Source organism: Salmo trutta, chromosome 5, assembly GCF_901001165.1.
Source record: "Salmo trutta chromosome 5, fSalTru1.1, whole genome shotgun sequence".
NCBI lineage: Eukaryota > Metazoa > Chordata > Actinopteri > Salmoniformes > Salmonidae > Salmo > Salmo trutta.
This window is the reverse complement of record NC_042961.1, coordinates 53,881,614-53,905,819: the sequence shown is the minus strand read 5'-3', so window position 1 is coordinate 53,905,819 and position 24,206 is coordinate 53,881,614. Positions and strand designations below refer to the sequence as shown.

Here is a 24,206-nt window from a genome sequence, read left to right as displayed (position 1 = left end):
TAATGTGTTGTACATTCAGTGTCCCTCACTGACAGTCATTCAAGCCCCATTTATACGTGGTTCCATCCTACATCCTTTGTCCTGATTGTGTCTGCATCCTGATTGTGCAGATACATTATGATCCGATTGTGATCCAATCTTCCTGACCATCTCCGGAGGTAGTCAGGTACACATTGAACCTGGATATCTCACAAGTGTAGACGGATATTGACATAGAAACCACTTAAATAATCATTGTCCCATTTTTTTAAATCCTTGACAGGCGGTACTACCAAGTCAATTAAAAATATTTTGAAAGAATATCCTCAAATAACTTGCATACAGGGAGGGACCAGGATATCTGGTCACAATGTGAGTCATTCGATCACAGTTATTAGCTTGATATAACAAGAGCATACAAACAAAGTGCATTGTTGAGGGAGGTGTGCCGTAGGGAGGAGAGCAGATCGGATGAACAACACAAACTTAAGATTAGGCAACCAGGTTGCCACACTGGAATTTGGACTGAAGACACATTCACCGCTCTCATCCTCCCCAGGTACGTCAACCTGTACACGTCTAAATATATCTGCTGGCACCTGGAAACACTGGCATTTTAAAAGGAAAACCCCACCCCCCAACAATGAGACGCACCTGAGGGCAATCGCATCTAGGTGACGCATGTCACATGAGTATAGGATGAGTCAACAACATTATTTGGCTATGAGTTAACAGAATATGAACTTTAAAAGTGAGATTTTCACTGGAAAGTGACTTTAATAACACAGTAATAATGCTGACACTGAGAAAGATCAATAAAAATGCCCTTGTCTTGAACACAACCATCGAATCTAGGCCTATGAAAAGGGGAGACACATATTGTTCAATATGACGTCCATCTGGCATGGAGGAGGAAAAATCAACTTTCCAGTGGCACTGACTCACTCAATAATAAAGACAGTGAATGATAAAGACAGTGAATATGAGCACTCGCCAAGAATATGTCCAATGCTCATCGCTAGCGCCAAGATAGACTAGGCCTAGTCTACGCCTACTGCTGTCCCAGTATTGGGTGGTGAGAATTTTGATAACTAAAGACAGATTATAGTTTTTTTGTGTCTCCTTTTCTCTTTTGTGTTGTAACCGCAATTATTTTTTTTAAATATTACGATAGGCCTATAACTATTTTAGATTATTTTCACTGACAACTCAACAATCAGCTAACTAGTCCAATGGCCCTATTTGAGATTGGCTTATGGTCTTGATGTACCTTTCATCTAAATGTATTAAACCAGCACCATTCTCCATTCATCACTGAAATTCGCCAGAGTAGCCTGTTCTCTGGGCAGACGAAACAGTAGAGCAGAGATTGTGGTCGTTTCCGAATAACCGTTCTTGCTTTCTTAATAGTAGACATTTTGAGTATGAGAAAAAAATACAGTTTTAAAGTATGTGAAATTTCGAACATTTACTATGCTAAATGTCAGGATGTCATACTCATTTCAGCTTTCATCTACTTGTTAGGGCTAGGTTTGATGCGCCGGCGAACGCCTGAGCTGGACAGGAGGGGGAGCCAAAGCAAAGGCTGGTGTTACAATTATGCATTAGATGGCGCATTCGCAGTAGGATGAGCCCACTATGCTGATATGTTTAGCCTACTGCATTAGTTTTTACTAAACAGGAGTAAATAGTATGCTTGATTAGTATGATTAGTGCACAGTATGCAGTTTAATCCTTGTTTGGTGTTCATGTTTTTTGTTATTCACCCAGTGTTCACGGGTCTGATGGAGCCACAACATTATTGGGTTTTTTAAACAATACAGCCATAACAACTTACGTAAAAATACTTAATACTTAGATGTTGACTTATATCAATAACAAGCAATATAGACAGCATACATGGTTAATATTCGCCATTTACCTCTGCTAGATCACATTTATCAATAAAAGCACTATACATTTTTTTTTTTAAATAACATTTGATATTTGTAAACAAAAATCTATTAGAATCAAGACATGGGTGGAATAAGTCATGTTTATCTTGAACAAATATAAATGAAACAAGGTTTTCATCACTATTGATGTTTATTGCTTTGAATTGAACAAATTGGAAGGACAAATTTTACATACAGTATTTTATGGAAACGCTAAATGAGCACCATTGAACACAAATTAAGGTCGGTCTACACACGATGGACAGAGTTTTACTGTGTGTGTGCTTTGCAAATGTATATCTTGCACTTGATGCATGTGTACTGTACTGCGTCTTCCTGTCCTTCTTGGGTCCACACACACATCGCAGTGCTTCTTCTTGTTGCTACCGGCTGCAATCTAGAAGGATGAAAACACTTAGTTCAAGAATTTTACTAACATCTCACTCACTCGCATATATAGTTACAGCAGGCCAAGGTAGGAGAGTCAGACTCACACACATGCAACAATATTACTCACACTTACTTCCGGTATTGGAGTTGTTGGTTCTGTGGTTCTGGTGGATGGGGCATCAGCATCCTCCTCCTGAATCCTCCTCACGATGGCTGCAGAAGCTGGGGTCCTTGGGATATGTTGCCTCCTTTGGATTTGGCTGTCTTCTCGTAAGCTTCCCTCTCTTCCAATCTGGGTTCAACGCCATCCAGATGACAAAGGCGTTGTATGCCGAGATGTCCAGGATGTTGAAGAATATCACAAGAGGCCAGCGTAGGGTTCTTCTTTTGCAGCTGTAGTCAGTCACCAGCTTGTCTAAATTGTCCACCCCTCCATTTGTGGCATTGTAATCCATTATGATTTCAGATTTTTGATGTTCCTGGCCACAGATTCTCCCATCCCTAGGCAGCGAACACATTTTTGCCTTTCTTGGGCACGTAGTACACTAGGGACGTGTCGGCAGTGAACACAAACTTAGAGGAATTGATAGGCCTGTTCTGTGTATTCAACAGCTGAGGTGGGAGCTCTGGCTTGTTTTTTCGTACTGTTCCTACCATCGTCTCCTGTCCCAGCTTGTGGGAAGTAAAAAAGTTATTGCATGTGATGTTGTGGCCACAGAGTCCCTGTGTCACGTCCAGGATAACCTGCATTCCTTGGTTCTTCTCAGGGGCTCCTCCATCTGGTTTCCCCGTATGCACTCGCAAGTTCCACGCAAATGATGAAGCAGCATCACAGGCAACCTAGATCTTGATTCCATATTTTGTGGGTTTTGACGGTATGTACTGCCTGAAGGGGCAGCGGCCCCTAAATGGCATAAGCTGCTCATCATCATTAACGTTGGGCCCAGGGTTGTAATACAGGGGAAGGCGGTCCACCTACTTGTCCCAGACTGACCTGATTGCAGCTAGCTTGTCTCTCTGCCGCCGAGCAGGTCTGGTGTCTCGGTTTTTCAGGGACATTGTTCCACGGATAAGTTATCTTTCAGTTTCTGCGTCCCACAGGGATTCTGATAACACCAGCAAGGATAAGAACCCCAAAGTATGCATGTAAATGAGTTTGGTCCGTCTCCTTCCATCTCTCTCCAAAAACATGCCTTCCCTTCAAAGTAGTGCAGTCCAGAATAATTTTTGGATGGTGTCTGGGATGAACAGTCAAAAGAAAAATGTATGTCCTGCATATGAGTAACCACCATCCTCGTCAGCCCTGGTTGCATCCTTATCACATTGGCAGCCATGCTGGGTGGCTCATTCCTTGGGCAAGAAGACCATTCATATGTATCCTCCTGCAGGCTGCTTATGAGCTGCACTGTAAAAAAATGTACTGTAGAAATTACAGTAAATTAATATCAAAAAGTACTGTAAATTAGAATTACAACATGTTGCTGTAGATGTACTACAATAACGTACTGTTCATAACAACAGCAATTTGCTGTATTATTTTTACAGTTCCTGTACACCTTTCTAATTACAATATATTATTGTGTTTGTCACGGTTGTCGTCGGTGAAAGAGGACCAAAATGCAGCAGGTACGTGTATGCTCATTTTGAGATTTATTAACTTTCCAAAATGAATACAAAATAACAAACCACGAGAATGAACGAACGAACAACCAACAAACAGTCTGGCAAAGCCTAGGGCTGAACACAGAACAATCACCCACAAATCACAAACAAACACACCCCTATATATGGGACTCTCAATCAAAGGCAGATCGACAACACCTGCCTTCAACTGAGAGTCCCAACCCCAATTAACCAACATAGAAACACACTCACCAGACTAGACATAGAAATACATACACATAGACTATAAACCAAAACCCCGGAAATACTAAATCAAAACACCCTTAAACCAAACACACCACCCTGAACCACATAAAACAAATACCCTGTCACGCCCTGACCAAACTACAAAACAATTAACCTTATATACTGGCCAGGACGTGACAGTACCCCCCCCTTAAAGGTGCTACCCCGGAAGCACCTTCACAAAAAAAAAAAATAACCCCAAACAATACCCAAAAGAAAAATTCCCCCTTACTAAAGGGAGGGAAGGGAGGGTGGCTGCCGTCAACGACGGCACTGTGCTACACCCCCCCTCCCCAACCCACCTATTTTTTGGAGGTGGCTCCGGCTCAGGCCGTTCCAGGCTGTCTGGGCAGTCTGGCAGCTCGGGACAGTCTGGGCAGTCTGGCAACTCGGGACAGTCTGGGCAGTCTGGCAACTCGGGACAGTCTGGGCAGTCTGGCAACTCGGGACAGTCTGGCCACTCGGGACGTTCAGGGCAGTCTGGCCACTCCGGCAGTTCAGGGCAGTCTGGCCACTCCGGCAGTTCAGGGCAGTCTGGCCACTCCGGCAGTTCAGGGCAGTCTGGCAACTCGGGACGGTCTGGGCAGTCTGGCCACTCCGGCAGGTCAGGGCAGTCTGGCCACTCCGGCAGGTCAGGGCAGTCTGGCCACTCCGGCAGGTCAGGGCAGTCTGGCCACTCCGGCAGGTCAGGGCAGTCTGGCCACTCCGGCAGGTCAGCGCAGTCTGGCCACTCCGGCAGGTCAGCGCAGTCTGGCCACTCCGGCAGTTCAGCGCAGTCTGGCCACTCCGGCAGTTCAGCGCAGTCTGGCCACTCCGGCAGTTCAGCGCAGTCTGGCCACTCCGGCAGTTCAGCGCAGTCTGGCCACTCCGGCAGTTCAGCGCAGTCTGGCCACTCCGGCAGTTCAGCGCAGTCTGACCACTCCGACGACTGTTGACTGGCGGGCAGCTCCGACGACTGTTGACTGACGGGCAGCTCCGACGACTGTTGACTGACGGGCAGCTCCGACGACTGTTGACTGACGGGCAGCTCCGACCACTGTTGACTGGCGGGCAGCTCCGACGACTGTTGACTGGCGGGCAGCTCCGACGACTGTTGACTGGCGGGCAGCTCCGACGACTGTTGACTGGCGGGCAGCTCCGACGACTGTTGACTGGCGGGCAGCTCCGACGACTGTTGACTGGCGAGGCTGGGTTTACGCACTTGCCGTTTAGTGCGGGGAGCGGGAACAGGACGAGTCGGACTGGGTGGACGCACTTCCGGGTCCGCACGAGAGACCGGAGCTGGAAACCCAGGGCTATGGAGGCGCACAGCCGGTCTAGATCTTACCTCCTGCACAACCCGCCTTGGCTGGATGGAACTAGTAGCCCTGTACGAGCGGAGTGCTCGTACAGGGCAGACTGGGCTGTGCAGGGGCCTGATGGTAGCCGTGCGTAGAGCGGGAGTTGGGTAGCCTGGTCCTCGGAGGCGTACCGGCGACCAGATGCGCTGCGCAGGCATCCTCCTACCAGGCTGGATGCCCGCTCTAGCACGGCACCTGCGAGGGGCTGGAATCACTCGCACCGGACTGTGCGTGCGTATGGGTGAGATAGCGCTCTTCTCAGCGAAACATAGCGCTCTCCACCCCATACGCTCCTCCATATAACCACGGGTAGCTGGCCTCCGGCTCTTCCTAGGCCTAGCCAAACTACCCGTGTGCCCCCCCAAAAAAAATTATTGGGGGTGCCTCTCGTGCTTCAACGCCAGTCTTGTCCCTCGGAAACGTTCCCGGTCCATACCAGCCTTACTCCTATCCTCTCTCTCGCGTACCACCTGTTTCCAAGGAAGGCGATCTTTCCCTGCTTGGATCTCCTCCCAAGTGTAGGAGCCTTCTCCCTCCAAGATCTCCTCCCAAGTCCATCTCTCTCGTTTGTCCTCTTCGAAAATCCTCCGCTCCTTCCTCTGCTGCTTGGTCCTTTGGTGGTGGGTGATTCTGTCCCGGTTGTCGTCGGTGAAAGAGGACCAAAATGCAGCAGGTACGTGTATGCTCATTTTGAGATTTATTAACTTTCCAAAATGAATACAAAATAACAAACCACGAGAACCAACCAACCAACCAACCAACCAACCAACCAACCAACCAACCAACCAACCAACCAACCAACCAACCAACCAACCGTCTGGCAAAGCCTAGGGCTGAACACAGAACAATCACCCACAAATCACAAACAAACACACCCCTATATATGGGACTCTCAATCAAAGGCAGATAGACAACACCTGCCTTCAACTGAGAGTCCCAACCCCAATTAACCAACATAGAAACACACTCACCAGACTAGACATAGAAATACATACACATAGACTATAAACCAAAACCCCGGAAATACTAAATCAAACACCCTTAAACCAAACACACCACCCTGAACCACATAAAACAAATACCCTGTCACGCCCTGACCAAACTACAAAACAATTAACCTTATATACTGGCCAGGACGTGACAGTGTTTCTATTTCACAGTAATTACTTGTATCTACAAAATGTACAGGATTTACTTGGCAACTCGAATGGCTGTGAAATTACTGAAATTTATTTTACAGTGTTTTGCTGTAAAACTAGTTATCTTTTGTATGTGTTTTTACAGTAGCATATGACATTTACAGATAAAATATGCCAATAGTACTGTAAACTTCTAAAACACTTGCATTACAAAAACAAGTAAACACAATACAAATAATATGTTCTTAAGCATGGTTTAATGTAAACAAACCAAAAAAGTGACAATAAACACATTCAATAAACGCCCAGAGTACAACTTCACCGTTGCTCGGTGGGAAATGCCAATAAACCGTAGCCAAATGGGCTGCATCACAAACGCCTCAATTACAAACCTACACCTTTCCCTTAGCACCTATCAAAAAGTGTACATCTGAAAATGATTCATCAGGATAGAATACAATTGTTAATCTGAACAGTATTGGTATGACATAACTTCACCAAATGAAGGGTTTCCATTATATCATTAGTTAGGATGGATGCAACCACTCCATCTACACAACTGAGAAGCATCTTCCTCTACAAATTGAAAAATTGCGCAAAATGATGTTTAATGATATTCTAGCTTGTATGTGACATAAAAAATTATGATAGTTTGTCACAACGCTATTCTTCATTCAGATGCAAAGCCATTTTTTTTCAACAAAAAGGTTTCAAATATATCAATCTTCAAAATAGATCAACGTCCTAAATAAGGTGCATGTTTATAACTGGTTCAACATAGAAAGTGACAGAATTACAGAAAAGAAAGGCCCTGGTTTACTGTATGTATCTTAGCTTTTGAAATAAAAGTAACCTTTCAGACACAGGTAACTCAAAAATTGCATTGCCTCACTTTGAGCTCTTTTTTTTATGTATCTTGTTTCCTACTAAGAGAGGTAGTAAGCCTACTCTCGACAAAGTTGTGTGCAACATGTCTGCTTGGCCTTATCTTAGGAGGCTTGTTATTACCTTTTAATGACGTCAGACCGAGGCTCTGCATCTGTCCTCATGCTCCTAGATCTTAGTGCCGCTTTTGATACCATCGATCACCACATTCTTTTGGAGAGATTGGAAACCCAAATTGGTCTACATGGACAAGTTCTGGCCTGGTTTAGATCTTATCTGTCGGAAAGATATCAGTTTGTCTCTGTGAATGGTTCGTCCTCTGACAAATCAATTGTAAATTTCGGTGTTCCTCAAGGTTCCGTTCTACGACCACTATTGTTTTCACTATATATTTTACCTCTTGGGGATGTCATTCGAAAACATAATGTTAAATTTCACTGCTATGCGGACGACACACAGCTGTACATTTCAATGAAACATGGTGAAGCCCCAAAATTGCCCTCGCTAGAAGCCTGTGTTTCAGACATAAGGAAGTGGATGGCTGCAAATTTTCTACTTTTAAACTCGGACAAAACAGAGATGCTTGTCCTAGGTCCCAAGAAACAAAGAGATCTTCTGTTGAATCTGACAATTAATCTGGATGGTTGTACAGTCGTCTCAAATAAAACTGTGAAGGACCTCGGCGTTACTCTGGACCCTGATCTCTCTTTTGAAGAACATATCAAGACTGCTTCAAGGACAGCTTTTTTCCATCTACGTAACATTGCAAAAATCAGAAACTTTCTGTCCAAAAATGACGCAGAAAAATTAATCCATGCTTTTGTTACTTCTAGGCTCGACTACTGCAATGCTCTACTTTCCGGCTACCCGGATAAAGCACTAAACAAACTTCAGTTAGTGCTAAATACGGCTGCTAGAATCCTGACTAGAACCAAAAAATTTGATCATATTAGTCCAGTGCTAGCCTCCCTACACTGGCTTCCTGTTAAGGCAAGGGCTGATTTCAAGGTTTTACTGCTAACCTACAAAGCATTACATGGGCTTGCTCCTACCTATCTTTCCGATTTGGTCCTGCCGTACATACCTACACGTACGCTACGGTCACAAGACGCAGGCCTCCTAATTGTCCCTAGAATTTCTAAGCAAACGGCTGGAGGTAGGGCTTTCTCCTATAGAGCTCCATTTTTATGGAATGGTCTGCCTACCCATGTGAGAGACGCAGACTCAGTCTCAACCTTTAAGTCTTTACTGAAGACTTATCTCTTCAGTAGGTCCTATGATTAAGTATAGTCTGGCCCAGGAGTGTGAAGGTGAACGGAAAGGCTGGAGCAACGAACCGCCCTTGCTGTCTCTGCCTTGTCGGTTCCCCTCTTCCCACTGGGATTCTCTGCCTCTAACCCTTTTACAGGGGCTGAGTCACTGACTTACTGGTGTTCTTCCATGCCGTCCATGGGAGGGGTGCGTCACTTGAGTAGGTTGAGCCACTGACGTGGTCTTCCTGTCTGGGTTGGCGCCCCCCCTTGGGTTGTGCCGTGGCGGAGATCTTTGTGGGCTATACTCGGCCTTGTCTTCGGACGGTAAGTTGATGGTTGTAGATATCCCTCTAGTGGTGTGGGGGCTGTGCTTTGGCAAAGTGGGTGGGGTTATATCCTGCCTGTTTGGCCCTGTCCGGGGGTATCATCGGATGGGGCCACAGTGTCTTCTGATCCCTCCTGTCTCAGCCTCCGGTATTTATGCTGCAGTAGTTTATGTGTCGGGGGGCTAGGGTCAGTCTGTTACATCTGGAGTACTCTCTTGTCTTATTCGGTGTCCTGTGTGAATGTAAATATGCTCTCTCTAATTCTCTCTTTCTTTCTTTCTTTCTTTCTCTCGAAGGACCTGAGCCCTAGGACCATGCCTCAGGACTACCTGGCATGATGACTCCTTGCTGTCCCCAGTCCACCTGGCCATGCTGCTGCTCCAGTTTCAACTGTTCTGCCTGCGGCTACGGAACCCTGACCTGTTCACCGGACGTGCTTGTTGCACCCTCGACAACTACTATGATTATTATTATTTGACCATGCTGGTCATTTACGAACATTTTAACATCTTGACCATGTTCTGTTATAATATCCACCCGGCACAGCCAGAAGAGGACTGGCCACCCCTCATAGCCTGGTTCCTCTCTAGGTTTCTTCCTAGGTTTTTGGCCATTCTCAGGAGTTTTTCCTAGGGAGTTTTTCCCAGCCACCGTGCTTCTTTCACATGCATTGCTTGCTGTTTGGGGTTTTAGGCTGGGTTTCTGTACAGCACTTTGAGATTTCAGCTGATGTACGAAGGGCTATATAAATACATTTGATTTGATTTGATTTGATTTAAACACAGTATGTCCTTTTGGGAAGCGTAATTGGACTTCTTAATTATGTGAGACAATGGTTATAAAAAACGTCAATGGATATTTTGTCCTATTCCCAGATTTCTAATTATGCCCTTCCCAAAATGACATACTCAAGCTTTAATAAGGGTTGCCTACTCAAGTTCTGAGTAAATGCCAGACATTTCCAAACATCCAAAGTAGCATTACTTCCTCAACAATGTGTCAATTTCAGTGCATACTGGATCATTTTCAAACACTTAAGTTGTAAAACACAAAAAAAAGAGTCAACCCTAGTGACAAACCAAACTTACTTGAGTAGGTCACAATTGACTAAAATAAATTAAATGTATGCCCAAGAGGAGCTAGCCTATAGCTGTTCAAAATCCATTATCTTCTCCACTACCTTTCCGCTTTTCTTGCTGATGTCCTCTGCTGTGGCGGTCTTCGAGCCAGTGGATGGACTGATTCCAGCAAAACATCTGTGAAAACAAAGAGCACATCCAGACCAAATTTTTTGTAAGATGATTATGTACCCTGATGTCTTCAATAGTGTCTGAAGTGTTCTGCATTACCTCTGTACATTGTCCCCAGTTCAAACAATGGCTTTGCATTGTGTGTTTATGCTCTGACAAAGGAGCCTTTCAAACCTATCAACATATCTTGATGAAATGAACCTGCCAAACCAAGCTGTGATACAAAACGCCTCGGTTTAAAGCCCCCCACCAAATGGAATTCTCCCCAGGAAGAATCGTCTTTTTTGTGTACCTTTGGATGAACTCCAGGGTGCGTGAAGCCTCCGTTTGGTACTGAAGATTGAAGGTGTAGAATGAGGCAAAAGAAAAGCTGCCAGCGCTGCCACAAAGTTGGAGTGGACTGGCATCACGACCTCCTTCTCAATGCTCATCATCCATTTGGCAGCAGCCATCGTGTCTCCTGAAATCAGATCACATTTATGTCTCACAATTACCTCTGCGAAACATTGCTCTTGTAAGGCCCTGTCTAAAAATAATTACTCACACAAGTCTTACTGGATACACTACCTTGAAGAATCTGTCTTGGTGAGTCCGGAAGGGGAATTGATCCCTCCACATCTGTAGCTGTGTCGGACACCTGAAAGACATAAAACAACAAATTCTATGACTTTTAATTCACATATTTTGAACATTTGGCACATCATCATGTTAAACTTCTAAAATACATATAAAAGTATTATCTTATGCATAAGATGCAGATGAATGTAAAACTCACATCGGCCTGTAGAAGGAATGCATCCGTCCTTTCTTGGAAATGGGCCATCAGCAGGAGAACAACATAAGGGCCAACTGCAGTCGCTCCACCCTTTTCAAACATTGACAGGATGTGCCAAACCTCTTCATTTGTTGGATTATAGAGGAAGTATTGTATGATAATCTTTCTTTTTTCTACCATTGTTGCATCAGTTTTTTTCCCCAGGATTGAGACATGTATCAGTAACTTGAAGTGGTTGTAGAGTTCCTTCTGTGTGAAAAGGTACGACCACTTACTCCTCAGCTCGGCTATCTTAGGTGCTGGGCTAGCGTTGATGACACAGCGCTGTAAATAAAATGTTGCTTGCGTGAGAGTTGTCCTCAGTCACCTCATGCCGGCCCTTCTCTGGAATAAAGCTGCTCCATTTCCTTACTCTTTGCCTCCAAAGTTTCTTCTGTACATTTTTTTTATTTAAACTTTATTTAACTAGGCAAGTCAGTTAAGAACAAATTCTTATTTACAATGACTGCCTACACCGGCATCACACTCCGATCTGTTTCACCTGTCTTTGTGCTTGTCTCCACCCCCCTCCAGGTGTCACCCATCTTCCTCACTGTCCCCAGTGTATTTATATATCTGTGTTCTCTGTTTGTTGGTTGGCAGTTCGTCTTGTCTCGTCTTACCAGTCTGTTTTTTAGTTTCCCCGGTTCTGACCTCTGCCTGTCCTGACCCCGAGCCTGCCTGCTGTCCTGTACCTTATTGACTCTGCCCTAGATTATGGACCTCTGCCTGCCTTTGACATGTCTTTTGCCTAACCCCTGTTCAGGTCAATAAACATCTGTGACTCTAGCTGTCTGCACCTGGGTCTTATCCTGAGTTCTGATACCCGGATGACGGCCGGTTGTGATACAGCCTGGAATCGAACCAGGGTGTCTGTAGTGACGCCTCTAATACTGAGATGCAGTGCCTTAGACCGCTGTGCCACTCAGGAGCCCCGCTGTGTTTTCCTCTGTGGGAAAGTCAGGCTGCCATCTCACACAGCCGTATTTGTCAGTTGGCCCTCTTGCACTGACTACAGTCGATGAGCCTGAGAGTGTTTTTCTCCTTCTTAGCCGTACTAGAGGATAATCACAATTCTTATGCTCAACGCATGTTTTCCTCTTTTTTTTAAGAGGGATTCATAGCCACTCCCAATTGTAGTGCCATCTTTCATTGTATCAGCAACGCTTTTCGGGTACTGTCATTGCATCTACTGTAATTCTCACCATCTCTCTTTGTTCTCCTGAGGTTGGCCGTGTGCCTCTGGCGATGGCTGATCTCAGGTTCATGGACATTTTGCCCCAACAGACAGTGAAGTTCTCCGGCCAGATGTCCAGGTCTACAGTACTGGTCGTACTGGTTGTTGACCGGGTTGTGCTGGATGTGGAGGATGACTGTGAAGGGGAAGGGCTTGATGGCTCAAATGTTGATGCATCCTCGATGGCACCAGCTGTGTCACACCTTGCTTGTCCTGAAAGTAAAATAAGAAATCTAAAGTAATAAAATTCCAAATATTTCCTCTCAACTGTACCGTACTTTTAAATCTTATAGCAAAATGCAATACCTTCAAATCTCCATGCATTGAGCAGCTTCTGGCATTGTATTGGTCTGATGTGATCCTGTAGGGCTTCTTCTTTAAGAAATTGAAGGTCTGGCTTTCCCTCTATTCCCACACTTGCTAGCTTGTCCTGGAGAGATGAAAGTGTCTGCTCAGGCAAATATGGTAGCACTGACAATACTGCCTCTCTTATCTCCTCTCCTAGCTCTGTCATGACTACAACAAAGAAGAATGATGAAGGATTATTATTGATGTGCCAAATATCTTGTACTCTACTAAGGGGTAATAATGAACAAGGTCTTCATGCTTAATGCAGATCAAGTTTGATTCCTGGGCTACTCGTGTTAGACAGTGAATACCTAAATCAACTAGCTGCACAGCCTGCTGCCTCTCATTTGTTTTAAACAGAAGAGTGGCAATGGACCAGGATCAACTTCATCTCACCCATTTGCAATCCATCTTCATCTTTCCCCATCACAACATACATTCCCTTTATGTACTTTGTGCCTTTGACAGTGATATCATTTGAAACAACTGCCAGATTTGAAGTGAAATGCAGCGACTGTATCCTCAATCTTCTTCTTGTAATCACTGGCATAAAAGTCAGTTCCCTTTTCTACCTGAATGAGAGGCGGAAATAAAGTGCCAGCACTTAAATAGGCTTGGAACAGTTGGTGTCTCTCTGCTAGAGTCCCACGTAGATTCTTAAAGTTGTGCATTTTCCATGAACACTGCTTGAAGTAAATATGCTCGAGCCTCAACGTCCAGAGACAAATAAGTGTCCCAAACCTAACGATAAGCTCGGGGTAATGGCAGAGATGATGGTGCTTTGGTTTGAGGGGTTTGTCATGAAAATTCTCAGTTCTGAAATGGATATATTCATCAATAAGGACCTGAAGATATACAACCTGGCCAGCGGTAATGGCTGATGCACATATATATCCGACCATTTGTCTTTGGAGTAAAATCAACTGCCATACATAACCATCTAGTGGATTTTTTATCCAATCTCCTACAAAAAGGGGGAGTACTCTCAACAGACACTAGTTTTGTACAGCATGCCCACTTAGCTTCTCACTGCCAGGGCTTATCTCAGGAGGCTTTTCATTACCATCACTCCCAAGGTATTTCAATTGGCTGATGCATCTGTTCAATTCTAAATATGTAAAATGTTTCTCTTGATTGACCAAATGATTAACGAACATTGCAAGGTCAAAAGAGACAATGCCCTCAGAGAGGTCATGACCAAGGCAAGGAGGCAGTCCAGGCTGGCAAACATGGAAGTACCTAAGCTCATTAAATAGATAATCAAATTTGACACCCCCTGCACTGTCTTTGTCATTAGATTCTATGTACCGTACATGTTCTTTATAGGACTGGGCAGTTCCTGTTGAACCAGTTGACAGTGGATTAGACTCAAATGTTGCTCTGTCAATGTCACAATATCGACAAAAATATGTACTCCGGCTGAAATGTTCCACAAAGCCCCCAATACTGTGAGATCCCAGATTATCTCCAGCTATGGCACATCAAGCACCTCTCAAAACCCGTCTATCTGCTAAAACAACATCACCATCCTCTAGCTCCTTGTGATCTCTTAGCAGTGGGTTAAGAACTTATTCCTGTCCAAAATGATTCAAGTCTTGCTCCCTGCACAGAAGGACTAGTTGCATGAGATCAATATGTGACCTGTTATGAGACAACATGTCACCTAGAGTAAGATAGAGAGCAAGCACCTCGTGTTTCTTTTTCCCTGATCCCAAAAGGATTTACAACCTCAAATGCATCTTGATATATAGTATTCAGACTAAAGACGACGCTTCTGTTTTAAATAAAGCATTGTCTGCAATATTCTGTCCATCCCAAATATCTTGAAACATTTCCTTATCAGAAATGTGAGCGTGCGCTCTCTCATACAGTGTCTTGGATGTCTCTGACTCAAAAAGGGCACCTAGTGTTTTATTTATAGGGACATACTGGGCAAAGCAGTCTTTCCCAGATTCATTAGTGCCTAAATACAAGGGTACAGGGTCAACATAATTGAATCTGTTCGTAAAGAAACATTACAGGCCTTGAGAAGATCCTCCTTTTGGAGCTCTTCAATTACATGTTTTATATCCTTCATCATGCCAAATACACCCAATTTCTCCTCGAGCTTTGAAAGAAGATGTGATTGACCAAAGTCATGAATATTTTGAAAGTCTTCAATAATAGCCTGAATGGCAGAGACAAGTAACAATAACAAGTAACATTCGTACAGCACATGAAACTTAATAGAAATGCACCCAATTGCTCTTTTAATTGCGGCGGGCCCAAATGTTCACATGCATTCAGGCAATTTACTGACTTTAAGTCTCACTTATACAGAGACCACAAGGGATATCAAAGATCTGTGAAAAGTGCTCCATTTCAACCAGCAGACAATTTATTTTATTTTGCCCAATAGACATTTGTCAGTTCAGATGTTTACATTTGACTGAATTTATTTCTCATTTGAAGGAACATTTGCAAGAGGGCGGAGGAATTAGTTGCCCTGTTGTGGGGGTGCGAAAAAACATCTACATTTGCAACTAATATATCCAGAACACACAAAAACAGCTCTGTCAAACATGCATATGAGACAGTGTTGGAAACACAAACTGAAAATGTTACTGAGACCCATGGTGTGTCTACAGAGAATGACTTTTCAGAGAACCCAGAGGCAGGCGGCCCCTTGGACAGTGTTGATGAAGCTCTCTTTTAAAACAGTGAAACTCACTGTTTTATTTAAAGCTTCAGGCAAAGTAAGTATGCCCCTATAAATACAACACTAGGTGCCCTTTTTGAGTCAGAGACATTCAAGACACAGTATGAGAAAGCACACGCATGCATACACGATTTGCACCGAAACATTTTAACTGTCTAAGGTTGATTCTGGATCATTAAAAAAAACGAAACAAATCAGCTGTCGCAGTTCAAGCTGCAGTAGCCTGTATTTATTTCTAGAATCCAAATCCCCAAAATATAAACAATTCAATTCAGAATAGCAAGCTAACGTTTGTGACTGAGAATAGTTCACCTAAATTCACCTCAAATGACAGCTATAACGCAGCTGGCTCGCCAACCGACAGACTGATTACACATTCGAGCCATACCGGACATAACGAAAATACATATAGAATCTATTCCATCTTGTTTCAAACAAATGTCCAATATTTAACTAGCTAGTTATTAGCTCACGTACAAAAATATTTTGGTAAAACAGAACATGGAATAGGCTATTCATTATAACGGTTTTAGACTGAAAGCTCGCAGGACACAATTGACGTTTTCAACCCGATTCACGGGCTCCCGATGCAAAAATGCCCATCAAAATTCAACACATTTCATGTTGTCTACTGACCGTAATTGCAGATGTCCGCTTCCATCGCTAGGCTGCCGGGGCATGTGGAAAGCGCAATGTGCCCAAATGGCCAATTCTTTACGGTAAGCGATGTGATTCTGTAGGCTATTTGACGTTGGGAGACGTAATGTAGCGAGACATTGTCTTCTCATTGTATGGCTGATGAATGTAAATGATGATTTAACCCACTTGATGGCTGCTTCGGTGTAGAGGTCTTGTACAAGAATTCACCCGAAAAGACAGCGCAATCCCATAATCCAATGGGCCTAGGATGAACCGTTATTAGCTGTAAATCATCATGCCTGTATTTTGTTTGGTTAACCTGTCTGGGGTTAACATTTACTGTTACAAACTAATCGTTCGGCGACCCAAGATGCATTGCAATCTACAACATTATAATGTTCATGGATAAAACAGGGAGTTGTCACCGGCGCAGTTGTTGGTGGTTAACTGCCGTATTCAAAGGCAGAGCGGCAGATTGTGCACCTTGCCAGGTGGGCGATTCAAACCAGCGACCTTTCGGTTACAGCACTCTGAACCGCTAGGCTGCCTGAGGGTTTTGTGTGTGTGCGTGCGTTGTCACCGACCTTTCTACAGGCATTCTCCTCCTGATTTACAGCTGATTTAAAAGTACTTTCAGATCTTCACTGTCTGTGGCTTTTCCCTCTACCATTGGGCGGATTCGATTATGCTGAGCCGACTTGAACCGTCAAGAGTGGTTCAAGTCTGTCACTTGGTCATGTTGTCAACAACGCAACATGCTGCATCATCCAGAAACATACAACATCTCTTTTCCATAAAAATATATTCGAATATTCAAACTAGTTTTAATTGGGAAGGCAGATAACGTTAATTTTTTATAAAAAGCAATCACTTTCACATGTGAAACCAAAGAATCCTTCTCATTACCCCGCATTCTTAATTACACCACTTTTGATTTGAGCCGACATCACTGTGGGCTTTGAACCGGGCCAGGAGGCAGCCCTGTTCCAAAACGAATGCAATCAGCTTTCACCCGGTGCAAAAACGGCAAACCGGGCCAGATCAACCGAATCCCCACAACGTGCAGCGCGTGAACACAGACGTTGCTTTTCCGTACGGGCCGGACGGACTAAATCTGAACCAATAATAGACGACTAGGCGATCTCTATAGTTCATCAAATTATGTCAATCTGATCAAAGAATAGGAATTCGTGCCCAGGCGTGGGTGTATGTGGTGGCAGCAGTGTAGTTATTCTCCTCGATCGACTGACTAATAGTCAGGCTACTTTATAATATGGACGTTTACAAATACCCTGTTTTCTTCGAGTGCCAGACTCTGGACACATCACAGAAAGAGAAGATAAAAAAGTATTTTGAAATTCGACGTAAATCCGGTGGCGGAGATTGTGGACCAGTAGAATCAGTTGGTGACAAAGTTTACAAGATTGCGTTTACTTACCGGAAAGGTATGAAAATGTTAAGGCAAAGTGATAGGATATTAAGTGTCTTTTTATTTTAACATATACTCTTGCCAATGTCGGTTCATAAGTAAAAGTTTTTTTCTTCAATATATATGTTTTATTCTATGGCCCATTTGATTACTAGTTATTATTTGAATAGGCCAACATTTTGCTAAAACAATATTTAAACTTTCTAGGAGGATTTGTCAAATCAGAATGTTTGTTAGACATGCAGTTTACACTAGTTACCACAGCCACAAAGTCAAAATTGTCAATCCTAAAAATAAAAAATAGCTTTTTGGTGTTGGTTTAAGGTTAACAGTGTGGTTCAGGTTAGGGTTAAGGTTAGGGTTAGGTTTGAAATCAGGTTTAAATTAAGGAAATTCATTGTAGAAACAGGCAGGGTTTATGACTTCGTGGCTGTGGAAACTAGGGATGGCTGACATATGCAACAAATACATCTGGTATAGGCTTAAGTTTCACTTTCATATAGCCACACATCTGGTATAGGCTTAAGTTTCACTTTCATATAGCCAGGCTACAGGTATGCAGACAGGCATGCACAAATGCATTACTTTGGCTTTTCATTATATTGATTAACTCTACATTACTTTATCAATCTTAAAAGGAAGAAACTTGTTGTTTTAATAACGTTTAAGATTATTTAATAACTTTATAGATATACATACAGTATATTACTTAATAGGTTATAGCACAACTCCTCTAGCCTATGTAGCCTTTAACTCTTCAAGTCCTGGAGTGAATGCAAAAGGCTTAATAAATAGTGCAACTTATTATTATTGTTGTTCTTGTTATTGTTCTTACTACTACAACATGACAACAACAAAAACAACAACAACAACTCATTATGACGCTGTAACTCTTCCAGTCCAGGAGAGGGTACTTCAGAAAGCTCATCATGTGTTGGAGATGCCTGGGGGACCTCTCTCCCTCACTCTGAGAGGCAGCCTGGAGACAAGCTCCCCAGTCAGCAGTCAGGAGGTGAGGCCAGACTAAACAAACACACCTATACAGTACATGCAGAGTCACATAACCTGTTAGATAAGACTTTTATGTTCCATAACATGAGGTCCAAATACACAGATGTCAATGCACTGTTGTTGTATTTGCATCCCAGTAAACACAAAGTTTAGTCATGTATCATGGATCTGTCTGTCAGGTAATAACTTTATTATCCCTTCAAATGAGGTCAGAAAAGTCTGCACTTATTTTATTGCATGTTTGATTTATGTGATATTATAATGAGCAACATAATAATTTCAAATATGAGGAATGACGAGCATACATTCTAACTAAAACAGCTGTATTAAACTAAATGGACAAATGCCAAACCAGTTGCTAGATTTATCAGATAATCCATACGCAGCTGTACGGACGACCTACAAAAATAAATGAATAATAAACGTAGATAAAGAGAAACATAATAATAATCATTAACAGTGGAATTCCCCAGGACTTATACCGTTTTTCTCTGACTCTAGAGTCACCTGTCCCTCCCATTCCATCCCTCCCTCCCTGTCCAGACATCGCCTGGTGTCCTAGAGCATGAACTCCATCTAGACTCCTACCTCCTGCGATATCTGAAGGAGAGCCCTGGAGCTGGAAGAGACCTGCAGCAGCAGCTGTCCTCGCTGGGCTGCTCTGTCCACCTCTATCCAGAGGATGAGAAGGCAATGGTCAGAGATTCAGACCAATCTGGGTCATGTGGAGAAGGGGTTGGGGTGGGACCATGGAAGGCACAGATAGAGAAACTGTTCAAACATCTCCATGAGCGGTACCAATGTCACTATGAGGTAGACCCATGTAAGTTCAGGTCTCTGCTGCAGAGAAGTACCCAAGGTTTGAAGGATGTGAGGGTTTACTGCGAGGCAGGGGAAGGGTTTGTGGTGGTGGTTGGGGAGGTGGCCAAGGTCCAGGCCAAGCTGAAGGAGCTGGAGGCCTTCCAGGTTCAGAGTTTGAGCTCAGGGAAGCAGGAGAAGACCAGCACCACATGTCGTCTGGGACAGTCCAAGCTCCGTCTTCTATGGAAAGTGATAAAGAAGGATCTAGGTGAGGCTGTTCCAGGGTTGAAGGTGGCACGGTGTGACTCAGCTCAGCTGGTGCTGGAGGGTTCAGCAAGTGAAGTCCGGACAGCCAGACAGTTGGTTACAGATAAAATCTCTCTGGTGCTGGAGAAGGTGGTGCCTGAGGTGCCCCCCCACCTCCTGTCCTTCCTGAGAGAGCAGTATGGGAGGCCTGGGAACCTGAGCAGTCTGCTGGGGTTGGGACTCCATGTGGAGGTAGAGTTGGGGGACACAGAGCTCCGTCTGTTCTCCCTCTCCTCTGGGAAACTGGACCAGGCTGAGAAGGATCTGCTGGGGGAGTTTGGGGAGGAGAAGATCGACTTGCCCAACTGTGCTGCCCCCCCGGCTGAACTGATGTCCAAGCTTGAGACGAAGGTAAAGGAGATGAACCAGAGCAGACGCAGGGTGGTAGCCAGGTATGGTCCTGGGTGTAGAGTGCAGCTGCTGGGCCACATGAAGGAGGTTCAGGAGCTGAGGGAGGAGATCGGGGCCTTTCTGATAGACCAGTCCAGTGTAAGAGACATGGGGCGCCCTCAAATGAACCATGGTGGCGTAGTCGGTGAAGCAGGCGCCGGACCAAGACGTAAGGAGACCGTCACAGCCACCAGCTATCACCTCCAGGGGGGGCTGCAGGTAGTTGTTTGTCAGGGTGACATCACCAAGGAATGGGCAGACGCACTGGTGAATGCAGCCAATGAGGATCTGGATCACGCTGGGGGCGTGGCTGCAGCTCTGAGCCAGGCGGGGGGGCCTGAGGTACAGCGGGCCAGCAGGGATTTGGTTAGGCAGATAGGGAGAGTACCTACAGGTACAGTGGTAGAGACCACAGGAGGGAATCTGCCTTGTAAGATGCTGCTGCATGCAGTGGGACCAGTAGGGGGCAGCGTAGGTGGGAATGAGCGTCCTCTGCTGGAGAAGACAGTAAAGGCAGCCCTGCATCTGGCAGAGACCATGGAGCTCCAGACCCTGTCCATGCCCTGCATCAGCTCAGGGTTATTTGAGTTTCCTCTGAAGGTGTGTTCTGAGGCCATAGTCTCTGCAGTGAGGGACTTTGGGAGGGAACAGCGCATCCTTACCAAGGTCACTCTGATTGATGTGAGTGGAGAGGCAGTGAAAGCCATGCAGGAGGCCTGTGATAGGTTGTTACAGGGTAAGAGGGAGTTTTCTGGGTGGGAGGTAGAGTCCAGCACCACCACTACACATGCTCCTCAGAGAGACACCACTGCTGCCTCCGTCAGGGGACCAGTGGCTCCAGAGGTCTGTGTCCAGGTGGAGATCATCCAGGGAACCATAGAGAAGCAGCAGGTGAGAGAGATACACACTGACATGGCCACAGCCTTGATTCAACAACATTCTGTGAATTATGCTCTTTCTCTCTCTAGGTGGATGCCCTGGTGTCCCCCATGGTTGGTAGTGACCCTCTCTCCTCCCATGTTGGTAATGTCTTGTTGGATGCAGCTGGACCGGCGCTGATGATGGCGTTCCTGAGGGAATCATGGGGACGGACTGCACCTGGTGACAACGTTCTGGTGGAGGAAATGTCTGGTGTTAGCCCTGGCCGTGTCTTCTTCCTCAGCTGTGTACGCTGGGACAACAACCCCCAAGGACCAGCAGTACAGGTGTTTGTTTGTGTGTATGTGTTATGTCTTTTGAACCTCCATTAACCCTTGACCTCTGGTCCTCTCTCAGGCTCTGAGGCATGGTGTGAGGAAAATCCTGACCTCTTGTGAGAACCGAGGCTTCCGTTCCATTGCCTTCCCTGTAGTTGGAGTTGGTGAGGTTCTCCAGTTCCCTAACAATGTGGCAACACAGGTTTTGCTAGAAGAGATCCATGGGTACGAGCAGAACCGAGCGAGCAGAACCCCCTTCCTTGTCCGCATTGTCGTCCATCCCAATGACAGAGATTCTACCAAGGTGAGGAGAGACTTTTAAAGAAGGTATCATAGAATTACACAAAATGTCCATTAACTTCAATATGTTTAAGCCAATCACATTGCAGATTCTCTGACGCTGTTATATAATACTGTGTAAAGCATCCATAATTACATATTTTTTAAATAATAACAATTACAGTCTTTCATTGCAGTTGTATTGCTCGTTCTTATCTACAGGCATTTCAGACTGCCCAGAATGCTTTGCATCTCAGAGGATTCGTATTGGGCGCTGGTGAGTTACAAAGTGAGTTACAACACTTCACCACCACCTTTAAATCAAATACATTATTAGTATATGATTTGTCCATTTGAAGTTATAATTATGAACCCTCCCTATAGACATCAGGGTTGTGCTGCTGGGGAAAACCGGAGGAGGTAAAAGCAGTGCTGGAAACACCATCTTCGGACAAGATGATGTGTTCCTCTCAGACAGTTCCTCCACCTCCTCAACACAGAAATGTAAAGCTCAGACCAAGAACATCAAAGGAAGAAACATCACACTGATTGACACACCTGGATTCTTTGACACTGACATCCCTGAAGAGGAGCTGAAACCTAAAATAGTCAAATGTATAACAGAGTGTGCTCCGGGGCCACATGCCTTTCTCATTGTACTGAAAGTGGAACGGTACACAGTCCACGAAAATGAAGCCATAGCGAAAATCGAGACATATTTTTCACCAGAGGCCTTCAAATATGCCACAGTCCTCTTCACTCATGGTGACCAGCTCAATGGTTTGACCATTGAGAAGTTTGTCCAACAGAATGATGAACTGAACAAGCTTGTGGAGAAATGTGGAGGCCGCTGTCACGTGATCGACAACAAACACTGGAACACCAATCAGCAGGGTCGGTACAGGAATCAGTACCAAGTAGCAGAGTTACTCAACACCATAGAGAAGATGGTGAGAGATAACGGAGGAGGGTTCTACACCAATGAGATGCTCCAAGAGGCAGAGAGATTAATACAAGCAGAGATAGAGAGTCTTAGGAATGAGTCAAAAGGCCAGATGTCAGAGGAAGAGATGAGAAAACAGGCTAAAGAAAAAGTGAGGAAGAAACTTCAGATCAAAATTACAGGTATACTAATAGGTACAGTGATAGGCATAGCTGCAGCAGTTGTCTCTGGGACCGCTGCTACAGCAGGAGCATTAAAAGGAGGGATAGCAGGAGCTACTGCAGCAGAGGAGGCAGAGACAGTACAGGAGGCTGCAAAAAAAGCAGCTAGTGCTGTCTGCTATAAGCAAAGGTTCTGAATGACCAAGAAGATAACCTTTTGAAAGGTTACAGTAACAGATAAACTTGGAATCATTGAAATAAATGATGGAAAAGTATGTTTCAACATCTGACTAACTAAGTAGACATCAGTCAGTTAAATTTCACTGTGGAATAGCTTTTTGTCCCTTGTTTTTTTCTTCTGTTTTGTAAAAAGCAGATTTTTTTTAAATTTAATGCAGAAATTGAATCATTGAATTCATCAGCTGAACATATCAAGGCACAGGGCGAGACCCAAATGCAGACACAGGAGGCAGATGGTTGGAGTCTTACAATGTTTATTAGTCCAAAGGGGTAGGGGAAATGGAGAAATGTGGAGGCCGCTGTCACGTCATCGACAACAAATACTGGAACACCAATCAGCAGGGTCGGTACAGGAATCAGTACGAAGTAGCAGAGTTACTCAACACCATAGAGAAGATGGTGAGAGATAACGGAGGAGGGTTCTACACCAACGAGATGCTCCAAGAGGCAGAGAGATTATTACAAGCAGAGATAGAGAGTATATTGAGCTGAGAAAAACACTGTATGTTGAAAGCACTGTGTGTGTCTCCTAACAGTTAATTGCAGAGCATCACATGTGAAATTTCATGTGAACATTGTTATCCACATGTAATCACATGAAAATTCACATGTGAAGTGATCCAAAAAACGCCTAAGTTTCACATGATTTCAATTGTGAAATTTCCCATGTGAATTAAAATGAGCAAATCGTGGTATTTTTACGTAAAATCATGTGATTTTCCACATGTGAGATCAGGTGGTTTGCTATGTTTTCAATAAGTATTCAACCCCTTTGTTATGACAAGCCTAAATAAGTTCAGGAGTAAAAATGTGCTTATCAAGTCACATAATAAGTTGCATGGACTCACTCTATGTGCAATAGTAGTGTTTAACGTAATTTTTGAATGACTATCTCCTCTCTGTACCCCACACATACAATTATCTGTATGGTCCCTCAGTCAAACAATGTGGAAAAAGTCAAAGGGTCTGAATACTTTTCAATGGCACATTGTTGACAAGCACACATTTATATACACATGTACAGTGCTTTCAGAAAGTATTCCCACCCCTTGAATTTTGACAGATTTAGTTGTGTTACAATTTGAATTTAAAATTGATTAAATGTATATTTATTTTCACTGGCCTACACACAACACCCCAAATTATCAAAATGGAGATATGTTGTTAATTTTTTATTATTTTGTATTAATGAAAAATGAAAAGATTAAATGTCCTGAGTCAATAAGTATTTAACCCCTTTCTTATGGCAAGCCTAAATAGGTTCAGGAGTACAAATTTGCTTAACAAGTCACATAAGTTGCATGGACTCA

At 44.2% G+C, this 24,206-nt stretch overlaps 2 protein-coding genes and 1 long non-coding RNA gene across 6 annotated transcripts in view; 1 reads left to right on the top strand and 2 right to left on the bottom strand.

The window, feature by feature from the left end:
- Positions 1–23,591, top strand: part of LOC115194514 (uncharacterized) — a 50,217-nt gene extending 26,626 nt beyond the window's left edge. The window contains exons 1-7 of one of the 4 annotated variants that reach the window (XM_029754260.1): positions 17,192–17,585; positions 18,469–18,581; positions 19,124–20,968; positions 21,046–21,282; positions 21,353–21,577; positions 21,775–21,841; positions 21,937–23,591. In XM_029754260.1, the coding sequence (XP_029610120.1) occupies positions 17,414–17,585; positions 18,469–18,581; positions 19,124–20,968; positions 21,046–21,282; positions 21,353–21,577; positions 21,775–21,841; positions 21,937–22,853 (3,576 nt within the window). In that variant the 5' untranslated portion in view covers positions 17,192–17,413 and the 3' untranslated portion in view covers positions 22,854–23,591. Of the gene's footprint in view, positions 1–17,191; positions 17,586–18,468; positions 18,582–19,081; positions 20,969–21,045; positions 21,283–21,352; positions 21,578–21,774; positions 21,842–21,936 lie in introns of those variants that run through there. The other 3 variants (XM_029754259.1, XM_029754258.1, XM_029754257.1) reach the window with 3 other exon arrangements.
- The window catches only part of LOC115194974 (uncharacterized), a 389,153-nt gene that overhangs the window by 190,692 nt on the left and 174,255 nt on the right, over positions 1–24,206 (bottom strand). The gene's annotated exons all lie outside the window — the stretch shown is intronic.
- Positions 12,447–13,086, bottom strand: LOC115194523 (uncharacterized). Its single transcript, XR_003878381.1, has 2 exons — positions 12,762–13,086; positions 12,447–12,668 (listed from the first exon to the last, which is right to left on the bottom strand). It is a non-coding gene; the product is annotated as an uncharacterized LOC115194523 (long non-coding RNA).